Source organism: Anomaloglossus baeobatrachus, chromosome 1 (assembly GCF_048569485.1).
Source record: "Anomaloglossus baeobatrachus isolate aAnoBae1 chromosome 1, aAnoBae1.hap1, whole genome shotgun sequence".
Lineage (NCBI taxonomy): Eukaryota > Metazoa > Chordata > Amphibia > Anura > Aromobatidae > Anomaloglossus > Anomaloglossus baeobatrachus.
In genome coordinates, this window is record NC_134353.1 from 183712580 (window position 1) to 183726428 (window position 13849).

General features: G+C 47.8%; 1 protein-coding gene across 1 annotated transcript in view; it reads right to left on the reverse strand.

Annotated features, from left to right (window-relative positions):
• CPE (carboxypeptidase E) overlaps positions 1–13849 on the reverse strand; it is a 128055-nt gene that overhangs the window by 20156 nt on the left and 94050 nt on the right. The window contains exons 5-6 of the mRNA XM_075347326.1: positions 9945–10127; positions 2707–2846 (exon numbers count right to left, since the gene is read on the reverse strand). Of these exons, the coding sequence (XP_075203441.1) occupies positions 2707–2846; positions 9945–10127 (323 nt within the window). The remainder of the gene's footprint in view (positions 1–2706; positions 2847–9944; positions 10128–13849) is intronic.

The following is a 13849-nucleotide window of genomic DNA, read 5'->3' on the forward strand; positions in this document are numbered from 1 at the left end:
TGAATACTGCAGTAGTATGACTTTTATGGTCTTCTAATTGGTGTATTGAATTATTCATCATAGATTAAACTATTTATAGCTATAATTCATGTATTATTTAATGTGATATCCAGCTGCTTACACTTCTCATCTGGATCTTTTCTATCTGTATTTTAATCTACAAGGTGGCCATAAAATAACCTAAGGTGTTTGGAGCCATGTGCAGATTGACCCAGTGGACAGAATTGGTTGAAAATTGGTACGTATGCTATTCAAGGCATGGGGACATGGAAGGCATCTTAAAAAATTTTTTAGACCAAAACTCCCCACTAGGTGTAAAAGTGGTGCTGTACAGTGAGTGTGCCTTGCAACTAAGTATGCCTGTCTCTTTGCCGGATGTTAGTGTGACGCCCTGGACTAGCCAGGTAGTCACAGACAGGCCCTTGCACAAACACCCGTCCCCCTAAAAAGGTAACAGCAGCCAACCTAAAAACTTTGGTCACCCCTCTCGGGTCTTGACGTTCACACCAGGGGGCGGAGCCAGGCAGTTGTCCACGCCCATCGAGGAGTTCGGATAGAATGAGGCGGAAAAGACAGAGGAGATTAGTTTTGAAGGTGAGAGAGAAAGGAGTAGAGAGTAAACGTCTAACGGGTCTGGGTCGTAGCCTGGACACCCTTTGGCCAAGAGGCAGACGGTGGTCGCCGCCTGCAGGAGCCAGGAAGACAGCCTGGTGGAACCGTAATGGACCGGGAAAGGGTAGTGGCCCACCGGTACCGAACCGGGGAACCGAATGGAAACCGGAGCACAGAGGGGGATACTCAGACCCTGAAACGAGGTCCCGAATCTACCGGACTAAGTGAATTCACTGACTGAGGTCTGGACTTTAGGTCCTTTCCCAACCAAGTCCCGACTGAAGACAACAGCCCAACGAGGGGGATAGAAAGCCACCGCTCAGGCAGAGAGATCCCACGGGCCAGCGTCTGCGGGCAAACGGGCTCTCCCGACACACACACAGCCGGGGAGCGGACTCCCGTTGCTGAAGCGCAGGCAGTCCACAGCTACAAAACAAGGTGCAGGAGAAAGGCGGGGACCACCAAACCGGGTGGGGGACCAGACGCAGCCGGCTGCGGGCACCAACCACCATCTTTTTGGTTTACCAGAGACTCCAGTGTATCTGTCAGAGTGAGTACAACTGTGCCCTCGGACCGCGCACTGCCCCGCACCACAACAATCCATCCGCACTCTCTCAACCGGACCATCACCCCCCTACCCACGGAGGGGTCAACACCTGGCTGCGCAACACCGTCCCCGGGGGCCTAGTTAACAGCAGCGGTGGTGTCTACATTCACCACAACCCGTGGGTGGTGTCACGAACTTAACTAAAAACCACGGCCCCGGCTGTAAACCTAACCCCCTACGTAGCGCCAGCATCCTTTCAGAGCGAAGTGACCCCGGTTCTGGAGGCGCTCGAGCCACCCACCAACGAGCCCGGATCCGAGCGGCTCGGCTGCAGCCGAGCGGCTCGGCTGCGGCCGAGCGCGGGGCGGTACATTAGTGCGGTTGTTTTATGAGAATGGCAGGATTGCTACAGCTGCACTGAGAGCCTTTCATCAAGCTGTCAATTTGCTGAGATTGTCAAATATATAGAAATAGGAAGACGGGTTTTAGCCGCGCTGAAAAACCACTGGTACAGGATTAATGAAGAGGTTTCTTTTTTATTTCAGCATTTCCAACGCGTTTCAGAGACTGGAACCGTCTCCTTCCTCAGGGAAAAAAGAAATGATGATGATTTCTTTTTTCCCTGAGGAAGGAGACGGTTCCAGTCTCTGAAACGCGTTGGAAATGCTGAAATAAAAAAGAAACCTCTTCATTAATCCTGTACCAGTGGTTTTTCAGCGCGGCTAAAACCCGTCTTCCTATTTCTATATATTTGACAATTGCTAGCCACGGGGCCGCTGCTTTCAAACCAATCTGACACTCACATGCGATCTCAGGAGTTGTGACTGGCACAACCAGATCAGGTGAGTGTACTCTTATTTCTGTCATCTCCAGTCATACCGGGTAAGACCCTATTTGCGCCTTCTGTCTCCCCACCTCTAGCACCTGTACAATTTGCTGAGATAGATGATGACACATTTTGAGGCAACAGGGTTACTGAGTGTTCATGCATGGCGCGGGCGATGACCGGTAAGCAGAGAGGTTGTGGAGGACATTGCCACTGCCATCGTGGAACAGGGCACGAACAACCCTGCCGGGAACAGCAGTGCACGCAGTGTTTCCAGGCAACTGGGGCTCCCGTACAGCACAGCGTGGAAAGTTTTGGTATAATTTTTTTTTTTTTAAAGATGCCTTCCATTTCCCCATGCCTTGAATAGCATACATACATACCAATTTTCAGCCAATTCTGTCCACTGGGTCAGTCTGCACACAGTTCCAAACACCGCCAGATTATTTTATGGCCACCTTGTATCAATAAACTTTGTAATTAATTTTTAATCAATTTTTTTTTTCACTATCATTTTGTGTACAAAATTGCAATGTTAATGTATTAATTAATGTCTATTGAAACAATAGTGGGATATCGATATAGACAGAAAGAAGTGAACTTTAGGAATAATCTCAAGTAAAAAAAAGGGGAAAGAAGATGTTAAGGTCAGACGTCCTAAAGGCCACCATATTTTACCTTTATGGCTTACTGCTATACTTAAGAAAACCGTATATCACACCTGCTTGACGTAATTCACCAGCGAGTCCTTGTTTTCTTCCCAGTAATTTTTCAGCAATTCCTCTGGTGGAAACTTGTCACAGCTCAGCTCCACAGTTATCTCAAAACAATTACTGCTCAGGTAATTGAAGTCCTGCATACCTAGAATCATAACAAATGGTTAACAGTGGGTCTAAAAATGAACCAAGGCAGATCATATAAAAATTTAAAGGAAGGTTAAAGCATCTCTCCAGCGGTTTTTATTTTTATTTTACTGCTGGAGTGGTGCTTTAAATCTAAGTCCCTTGACCACTGTCTCATACTCACCCTCCAGTAGCTTCATCTTCTATCACATCGATCTGTCCGGTCTCCGGTTATTTGTGACCTGCCGACAGCAGCTCTAGTGTTTCATGGGGCGCGCTGGAAGTCCCAACTCAATACAGCTCTATGAGAGCTTTGTTCTGGCTCTTATAGACTTGTATTGAGTGCTTGCTAATTAACATCTCACTTACACCCAGTGAGAAGTAACAACACAAGATGGCACCTCAGAACAGGAGCAACACCAAAAAAAGGTGAAGCAGGCGGAGATTGAGTATAAGACTAGTGTAGGGAACTCTTAGGGTGGCTTTGCACGTTGCAACATCGCACATGCGATGTCGGTGGGGTCAAATCGAAAGTGACGCACTTCCGGCGTCACTTTCGAGATCGTAGTGTGTAAATGCTAGATGATACGATTAACGAGCGCAAAAGCGTCGTTATCGTATCATCGTTGCAGGCTCCGACTTTTTCATAATTATGCTGCAGTGACAGGTACGATGTAGTTCCTCGCTCCTGCGGCTGCACAAATCGCTGTGTATAACGCCGCAGGAGCGAGGAACATCATCTTACCTGCCGCCGGCGGCTATGCGGAAGGAAGGAGGTGGGCGGGATGTTTACATCCTGCTCATCTCCGCCCCTCCGCCGCTATTGGCCGCCTGCCGTGTGACGTCGCTATGATGCCGCACGACCCACCCCCTTAGGAAGGAGGCGGGTCGCCGGCCAGAGCGACGGTTGCAGGGCGGGTGAGTGCATGTGAAGCTGGCTTAGCGATAATTTTCATTACGCCAGCTATCACAAGATATCGTACCTGCGACGGGGGCGGGGACTATCGCGTGCGACATCGCAGCATCGGCTTGCGATGTCGCAACGTGCAAAGCCCGCCTAAGATTTAAAGCACCATTTCAGTGGCAAAAAAAAAATTGCTGGAATGGTGCTTTAATGTAATTTTTCAATTTATTAGTGAAAAACACATAAGAGTAGTTACATTATAAAATAACCTTGTGTTTGCTATGGGGTGGAAACCACGTTACCTATAGTAGGCTTTGTGAGTGGTAGCTTTATGGCTGGCATTCATGAAAGACCAGTTATAGCAGGTAAGCAGCTGTCACTTATGGATTATTGTGATATCCACTCTCATATAAGAGAGGACACGTAGCACTACTACAGTTAATTTTTATGGATTTCTTGTGGCTGACACTATTGTGAGACACTAAAGGGCGCTGTACACGCAACGACATCGCTAACGAGATGTCGTTGGGGTCACGGAATTCATGACACACATCCGCCCTCGTTAGCGACGTCGTTGCGTGTGAAACGCAGGAACGACCATTAATGATAAAAATACTCACCATATCGTTGATCATTGACACGTCGTTCTGATCTCAAATATCATTGCTGCTGCAGGTACGATGATGTTCGTCATTCCTGCGGCAGCACACATCGCTATGTGTAACACCACAGGAACGAGAAACAACATCGTACCTGCAGCTGCCGCCAATAAGGAAGGAAGGAGGTGGGCGGGTTGTTATGGCCGCGCTTCTCCGCCCCGCTCCGTCGCTAGGCAGGTAAGTCCGTGTGAAGGGTCCGAGCAATGTTGTGCGCCACGGGCAGCGATTTGCCCGTGACGCACAACCGACGGAGGCGGGTGCTTTCACCAGCGACATCGCTAGCGATGTAGCTGCGTGTAAAGCAGCCTTAAGGCTGGCATTGTTCTTGGGTATTGTGGTTTGCCACTCTTATAAGAGCTCTGTAAATTTTTGGGGGGCAATGTGTGGTAGTTTTGATTGATGCTAGGAAGGGACTATTGTGATAAGCACTCCTTGCCAGGATTGCCTTAGGCAACCTTTACATACAGTGCCTTGCGAAAGTATTCGGCCCCCTTGAATTTTCAACCTTTTCCCACATTTCAGGCTTCAAACATAAAGATAAAAAAATTTAATTTTATGGTGAAGAATCAACAACAAATGGGACACAATTGTGAAGTTGAACGAAATTTAGTGCTTATTTTAAACTTTTTTAAAAAAATACATAACTGAAAAGTAGGGCGTGCAATATTACCGTATTTTTCGGACTATAAGACGCACCGGACCATAAGACGCACCCTGGTTTTAGAGGAGGAAAATAGGAGAATAAAATTTTAAGCAAAAAATGTGTCATGACACACTGTTATGGGGCGAGGATCTGCTGTTGACACTATTATAGGGGTAATGTCCCCAAAATCTCTACTAATGTACCCCATCCTGGTAATGATCCTCCTGCCTTGTATATGATCCCCATCCTTGTATATATGTCCCTCATCCTGGTATAGCCCCCATCCTGATAAATACTCCCATCCTGATAAATACTCCCATCCTGCTATATACCCCCATCCTGATAAATACCCCCATCCTGGTATAGCCCCCATCCTGATAAATACCCCCATCCTGCTATATACCCCCATCCTGATAAATACCTCCATCCTGATAAATACCCCCATCCTGGTATAGCCCCCATCCTGATAAATACCCCCATCCTGCTATATACCCCCATCCTGCTCATAATATACCCCCATCCTGATATATACCCCTATCCTGCTATATGCTCTCATCCTGCTAATAATATACCCTAATCCTGATATATACCCCATCCTGCTATATGCCCTCATCCTGCTCATAATATACCCCCATCCTGGTATGTGCACCCATCCTGCTCTATACCCCATCCTGCTATATGGCCTGTATCATGTGGCACAGAAAAAAATAAACGTTAATACTCACTTTTCCTCACTCCCTGCAGCATTGCTCATCCTCCTGTCTGTGTCAGCAGCAACGCCGCTGACCTGTGCGGAGCTGTCACCGTTCCCCTGCAGCATATCGTGATGTCCTCCTGTCTGCTGCCGGCTGATGTGTGCGGAGACTAGCGGTGCGCACAGGGATGAAGTCATTGCTGTGCTCACTGCTCTCTACACAGATCAGCCGGCCAGCAGACAGAAGGACATCGAGATGCTGCACGGTGAGTATATCATACTTATTCACTGCCGAGCAGTGAATATAGCCGCACATGATCACTCCAGGCTGTAGTTGCCAGGGGTGATCATGCGGGTCGGCTGTTTACTATGCGCGCACCCCCCGCCCATCATCCCGCCAACCTGTCAGCGCCGGCTTCAGCGCTGAGAGATGATGGGCGGGAGGATGGGCATGCATATGAAATGAGCAGGCCCACGTGGTCACGGCAGGCTGCTACAGCTTGCTCATGCCGCCGATGACCCGCTCCACCGCAGCACCCTCATTCCCCGCAGCCCTACATTCAGACTATAAGAGGCACCCCCCACTTTCCCCCAACATTTGGGGGAAAAAAATGCGTCTTATAGCCCGAAAAATACGGTATTCGTCCCCTTTACTTTCAGTGCAGCAAACTCACTCCAGACGTTGAGGATCTCTGAATGATCCAATGTTGTCCTAAATGACTGATAAGGATAACTATAAGCCACCTGTGTGTAATCAAGTCTCCGTATAAATGCACCTACTCTGTGATAGTCTCAGTGTTCTGTTTAAAGCACACAGAGAATCATGAAGACCAAGGAACACAACCGACAGGTCCGTGATACTGTTGTGGAAAAGTTTAAAGCCGGATTTTGTTGGAAAAAGATTTCCACAACTTTAAACATCCCAAGGAGCACTGTGCAAGCGATCATATTGAAATGGAAGGAGTATCATACCACTGCAAATCTACCAAGACCCAGATGTCCATCTCAAACAAGGAGAAGACTGATCAGAGATGCGGCCAAGAGGCCCATGATCACTCTGGATGAACTGCAGAGATCTACAGCTGAGGTGGGAGAGTCTGTACATAGGACAAAAATCAGTCGTACATTGCACAAATCTGGCCTTTATGGAAGAGTGGCAAAAAGAAAGCCATTTCTCAAAAATGTCCATAAAAAGTGTTCTTTAACTTCGCCACAAGCGACCTGGGAAACACACCAAACATGTGGAAGAAGGTGCTTTGGTAAGATGAAACCAAAGTCAAACGTTTTGGGCACAATGCCAAACGATATGTTTGGCGTAAAAACAACACAGATCATCACCCTGAACACACCATCCCCACTGTCAAATATGGTGGTGGCAGCATTATGGTTTGGGCCTGCTTTTCTTCAGCAGGGACAGGGAAGATGGTTAAAATTGATGGGAAAATGGATGGAGCCAAATACAGGACCATTCTTGAAGAAAACCTGTTGGAGTCTGCAAGAGACTTGAGACTGGGATGGAGATTTGTCTTTGTCAACAAGACGAGGATCCAAAACATAAAGCAAAATCTACAATGGAATGGTTCACAAATAAATGTATCCAGGTGCTAGAATGGCCAAGTCAAAGTTCAGACCTGAATCCAATCGAGAATCTGTGGAAAGAACTGAAAACTGCTGTTCACAAACGCTCTCCATCCAACCTCACTCAGCTCCAGCTGTTTGCAAACAGAATGGGCAAGAATTTCAGTCTCTCGATGTGCAAAACTGATAGAGACATACCCCAAGCGACTTGCAGCTGTAATTGCAGCAAAAGGTGGCGCTACAAAATATTAACTTAAAGGGGCCGAATAATATTGCACCCCCCATTTTTCAGTTATTTATTTTTTATAAAAGTTTAAAATAAGCAATAAATTTTGTTCAACTTCACGATTGTGTCCCACTTGTTGTTGATTCTTCACCATAAAATTAGAATTTGTTATCTTTATGTTTGAAGCCTGAAATGTGGGAAAAGGTTGAAAAATTCAAGGGGGCCAAAATCTTGACTCTTTTGAGGAGGTAGTGGAGAGAAGAACTCTGAAAACGTGTATGGCGATTATGAAGAATAATGCACATCCATTATATGAGCTATTCATGAGACAGAAGAGCACCTTCAGTAACCGGCTAATCCTTCTGAGGTGTAAGAAGGAAAAATATAGGAAATCATTTGTGCCAACTGCTATGGGAATGTACAACAATAACATTAGTGTTAAATCATCAAGGTGAATGTCTACCTTATTTCTTCTACTTTCAGTTCACCCGCTGTGTATGTCCTAATCTAATGTATAATGTTATTCTGTCAACTCTACTGTCTTGTCAATTAAGTAATTCATGTTATGATTTAAGTTGTGCTGCTGTGATACCAGAATTTCCCATGGGATCAATAAAGTGTATCGTATCGTATCGTATCGTACCTCTCAGGAATAAAGAAGAAGGAAGGTAATTTTGTGCATACAGCTAAGGGCGGCTTTGCACGTTGCGACATTGCACGTGCGATGTCGATGGGGTCAAATCGAAAGTGACGCGCATCCGGCGTCGCAGTCGATATCGCAACGTGTAAAACCTTTTTGATACGATGAACGAGCGCAAAAGCGTCGTTATCATATCATCGCTGCAGCCTCCGACATTTCCATAATGCCGGTGCAGCGACAGGTGCGATGTTATTCCTCGCTCCTGCGGCAGCACACATCGCTGTGTATGAAGCCGCTGGAGCGAGGAACATCACCTTACCTGCCGCCGGCTGCAATGAGAAGGACGGAGGTGGGCGGGATATTTACGTCCTGCTCATCTCCGCCCCTCCACTTCAATTGGCCGCCTGCCGTGTGACGTCGCTGTGACGCCGCACGACCCGCCCCCTTAGGAAGGAGGCGGGTCGCCGGCCAGAGGGACGTCGTACGGCAGGTATGTGCGTGTAAAGCTGCCGTAGCGATAATAATCGCTACGGCAGCTTTCACTAGATATTGCACGTGCGACAGGGGCGGGACTATCGCTGCAGCATCGGTAACACATTGTTACCGATGTCGCAGCGTGCAAAGCCCGCCTAAGAGTAAAAAAAAAAAGAAAAGAAAAGGACAGAATGAGGAAGAAGTTAATAGAGGGGGTCCTCTCTTCAGGATTTTCTTCTTTCCCAGAGTGGAGTTCAGATACAAAGAGGGTCTCTCGCTCTTCAGATCTTGTCCTGCTTTATGCAGACCGCCTATAGATTTGAATAGGCACTTTTTGTCTCCTGTGGTGGCACTGCTTGGAAACTGAACACTTACCTTGGTCTTTGGGGGGCCTAGGAGAGATCTATTTAATGATCAGTTTATTGCCAAAGGACATTTCTAAAGCCTGCTTTACACGTTGCAATTTCGCATACAATATTGTATGCGATTTGCAACGCCCCCATCAATTTTGTTGAACGTGACGCATATACAATTAACCCCCGTCACACATACTTCCTTCCATACGACCTCGACGTGGGCGGCGAACGTCCACTTCCTGGAGTGGGAGGGACGTTTGGCGTCACATCGACGTCACGCGGCAGCCGGCCAATAGAAGCGGAGGGGCGGAGCTGAGCGGAACGTAAATATCCCGCTAACTCCTTCCTTCCGCATTGTGGGCCGGGATCCGCAGGAGGCAGGTGAGATCTGTTCATCGTTCCCGGGGTGTCACACACTGCGATGTGCGCTACCCCGGGTACGATGAACAACCTGACGTTCAATTCGTCAGGAATGAACGACGTGCATGTGATGAACGGTTTTTCGTTCAATCGCAATTGAACGTTGCTGTCACACGCTACAACATACCTTATGATGCCGGATGTGCGTCACTTACAACGTGACCCCGCCGACACATCGTAAGATATCTTGTAGCGTGTAAAGCAGGCTTTACATGTAGGGCTTGAAAAGGGTGAGTATACCATCAATAAAGAGGAGCAGAAGTTAACAGTTTTGAGTGTTATTTGGAAAGACTTTATGTATAAACACAAAATCAGTGATCCTCTTTTGGGTCTGTTATATAGTTTACCTGTTAGATGTATTTTTAACCTTTTCATTGACTCAAGGGGTTTTCCTTAGTGGCATGCTAGAAATAATAAAATTAGCCCAGCACTGCATCTACGATGGTCCTCTGGTGATTATCTACCTAAGACTTTCACTAATAATTAGTTTCATGATCCCGTGTTGGCCATGGCTCACGCTTACCTCCGGGGACACTGTACCAGGCAGCACCATTAGTGGTCCCATCAACAAAGCTGCTTTCATCATCATTTTTGCGGCATGGTGTCCTGTTTGAGTCAGACATGGCTGGGTTGAGAGACGAATATGAACGGGCCAAACTCTGAAATATGCTGTCATCAGGGCAGGCGCTGTATTCATGAGCACTGCCTGCAGAATTCAAAGAATGCAAATCATTATTACAAGCATGAAAAAAAGAAAACAGGTTATTTGCAAATTCAATTTAATGTCACCCTTATTTTGTCATGGCTCTCTATTTATATGGAGCCTGTACTACTGGGTACACCTGTAAGGGGTACTTTGCACGCTGCGACATCGCTAGCCGATTGTAGCGATGCCGAGCGTGATAGACCCCGCCCCCGTCGCAGATACGATCTCTTGTGATAGCTGCCGTAGTGAGCATTATCGCTACGGCAGCTTCACATGCACTTACCTGCCCTGCGACGTCGCTCTGGCTGGCGACCCGCCTCCTTACTAAGGGGGCGGGTCGGGCGGCGTAACAGCAACGTCACACGGCAGGCGGCCAATAGAAGTGGAGGGGCGCAGATGAGCGTGACGTAAACATCCCGCCCACCTCCATCCTTCCTCATTGCCGGGACGCAGGTAGGAGATGTTCCTCGCTCCTGCGGCTTCGCACACAGCGATGTGTGCTGCCGCAGGAACGAGGAACAACATCGTACCTGTCGCTGCAGCGAAATTATGAAAATGACCGACACTACACAGATCACCGATTTTCGACGCTTTTGCGATTGTTTATCGGCGCATCTAGGCTTTACACCTTGCAACGTCGTTACCGTAGCCGGATATGCATCACTTTCGATTTGACCCCGACAAGATCGCAGTAGCGATGTCGCAACGTGCAAGGTACCCCTAAGAGTTTATATACTGATCGGGGATTGGATTGTGAGCCCCAACTGGAACAATGATGATTACGATGTGTATAATAAGCTGTTGAGTTAACACTGACTCGTTGCCACAAAGCGGGAGGGATTTCTGCGGCTATTGATCTGATAACTGCTTAGATCAGATACGATAGTGTTCACAGCTTAGCTGAGATTTGGACAATATTTTTATTGGTTTTCTGCCTGTGGATGTAAAATAAGCCTTATTCATATTAGTCTGCAAAACTCCGATCGCTTTTCCTCAGTGTGCTGGATCTGACGTTCATCAGTTTTTGATCCGTGTGCCCGTTTTAGCACCTGTGGGTCACACAATTTTCTTGTATGCAAAAGTAAACTGATTGAAATTAGACAATCAGTTATTAACAAACATCTTTTAGCAACCAGTCAGGACAACACGTGATGCAACACAGATGGAGTCACTGAGCTATCTGGGTTTTTTTCACTATCCAATTTATTTAAAGGGAATCTAACACCAGGTTTTGCACCCCAATCTGAGAGAAGCATAATGTAGGGGCAGAGACCCTGATTCCGGGGATGTGTCACTTGCTGAGCTGTTTGCTGTCATTTTGATAAAATCACTGTTTTCTCTGCTGCAGATCTTGCAGTTAATCAGATCTGATGAATATGCTGGACTACTTGGAAGCATGACAAGTAATCCTTTAAAGATAATCTACTGCTGATTAACAGTGATTTCATCAAAACTACACTAAACAGCCCAGTAAGGCCTGTTTCCCACGTCAGTGATTCTGGTGCATTTGTGCTTTTTTTTAAACGTACCAGAATCACTGACATACGCAGACCCATTATAATGAATGGGTCTGCTCACACATCAGTGATGTTTCACTGACCATGTCTCCGTGCGGCATACCCGCGTGTGCGTGATTGCCGCACGGAGACATGTCCATTTTTTTCTGGCATCACTGATGTCCACGGACCACGCAGTGGTGTGATCCGTGAAACACGTGCCAGAAAAAAAACGTGGATATAAAATAAAAAGCATTTTTACTCACCCGGCTCCAGCGACGCTCTGTGCAGCCTGTTCTCCCTGCTGCTTCTGAGCCGGCTCATTACTGTCGCGCATATTCATGAATGCACGACACAGCCGACCCGGAAGCAGCTGCTGCGGGGGTCAGCGCCGGCCAAATGCTGCACCGCGGGAGCGTTCAGCACCATAGAGAGCGGGAGCGGGCACAGGTGAGTTAGGCGGGCTTTGCACGTTGCGACATCGCAAGCCGATGCTGCGATGTCGCACGCGATAGTTCCCGCCCCCGTTGCAGCTGCGATATCCTTGTGATAGCTGCCGTAGTGAACATTATCGCTACAGCAGCTTCACATGGACTCACCTGTCCTGGGACGTCGCTCTGGCCGGCAAACTGCCTCCTTAATAAGGGGGCGGATCGTACGGCGTCACTGCGACGTCACACGGCAGGCGGCCAATAGGGGCGGAGGGACGGAGATGAGCAGGATGTAAACATACCGCCCACCTCCTTCCTTCCGCATATCCTACGGAAGCCGCGGTGACGCCGGTAGGAGATATTCCTCGCTCCTGCGGCTTCACACACAGCGATGTGTGCTGCCGCAGGAACGAGGAACAACATCGGACCATCACATCAGCGTAATTATGGATTACGCCGACGCTACACAGATGATACGATTACGACGCTTTTGCGCTCGTTAATCATATCATCTGGGCTTTACACACTACGATGTCGCCTGCGATGCCGGATGTGCGTCACTTTCAATTTGACCCCACCGACATCACACCTGCGATGTCGTAGTGTGCAAAGTACCCCTTAATCTCTATGTGCAATCACAGACCACGGAGAACGGAGCCCGGATTGCACATAGACAACCCACGTGTGCAGTGAATCACGGCACACTGAGGGACATGTGCGTGTTTTACACGTCAGTGAAGAACGTCTGTGTTTTTCACTTTGTCTCTCCAGTAAAGGAGACAAACTCTAGCACAGCGCCACCTATTGGAAGTAGCGATCCTAAAAGTCACAAGTGGATTTTTGACAATCCTTTGCAATATGACTCAGGATATATAAGCCAGATCAGAATCCCAATTTGCAGACACGGTGTTTCGGGGTGCTTGCCCCTCGTCAGTGCAAAGTATGGGGGTGTCTGATCTGGCTCATGAGAAAGCTATGTGGGGACCACGGGGGAACACTATTCTCCTTAAGGAGACTTTGCAAGCCAGTCTGGCTGCCAGGTAAGGGGACTTATAGCTGCAATGCCCCTAAAATTCCACGGGGGAACACTATTCTCCTTAAGGAGACTTTGCAAGCCAGTCTGGCTGCCAGGTAAGGGGACTTATAGCTGCAATGCCCCTCTGGGAAATATTCAAATTGTCTCTCCAGTAAAGGAGACAAACTCTAGCACAGCGCCACCTATTGGAAGTAGCGATCCTAAAAGTCACAAGTGGATTTTTGACAATCCTTTGCAATATGACTCAGGATATATAAGCCAGATCAGAATCCCAATTTGCAGACACGGTGTTTCGGGGTGCTTGCCCCTCGTCAGTGCAAAGTATGGGGGTGTCTGATCTGGCTCATGAGAAAGCTATGTGGGGACCACGGGGGAACACTATTCTCCTTAAGGAGACTTTGCAAGCCAGTCTGGCTGCCAGGTAAGGGGACTTATAGCTGCAATGCCCCTAAAATTCCACGGGGGAACACTATTCTCCTTAAGGAGACTTTGCAAGCCAGTCTGGCTGCCAGGTAAGGGGACTTATAGCTGCAATGCCCCTCTGGGAAATATTCAAATTGTCTCTCCAGTAAAGGAGACAAACTCTAGCACAGCGCCACCTATTGTGACTTTTAGGTTCGCTACTTCCAATAGGTGGCGCTGTGCTAGAGTTTGTCTCCTTTACTGGAGAGACAATTTGAATATTTCCCAGAGGGGCATTGCAGCTATAAGTCCCCTTACCTGGCAGCCAGACTGGCTTGCAAAGTCTCCTTAAGGAGA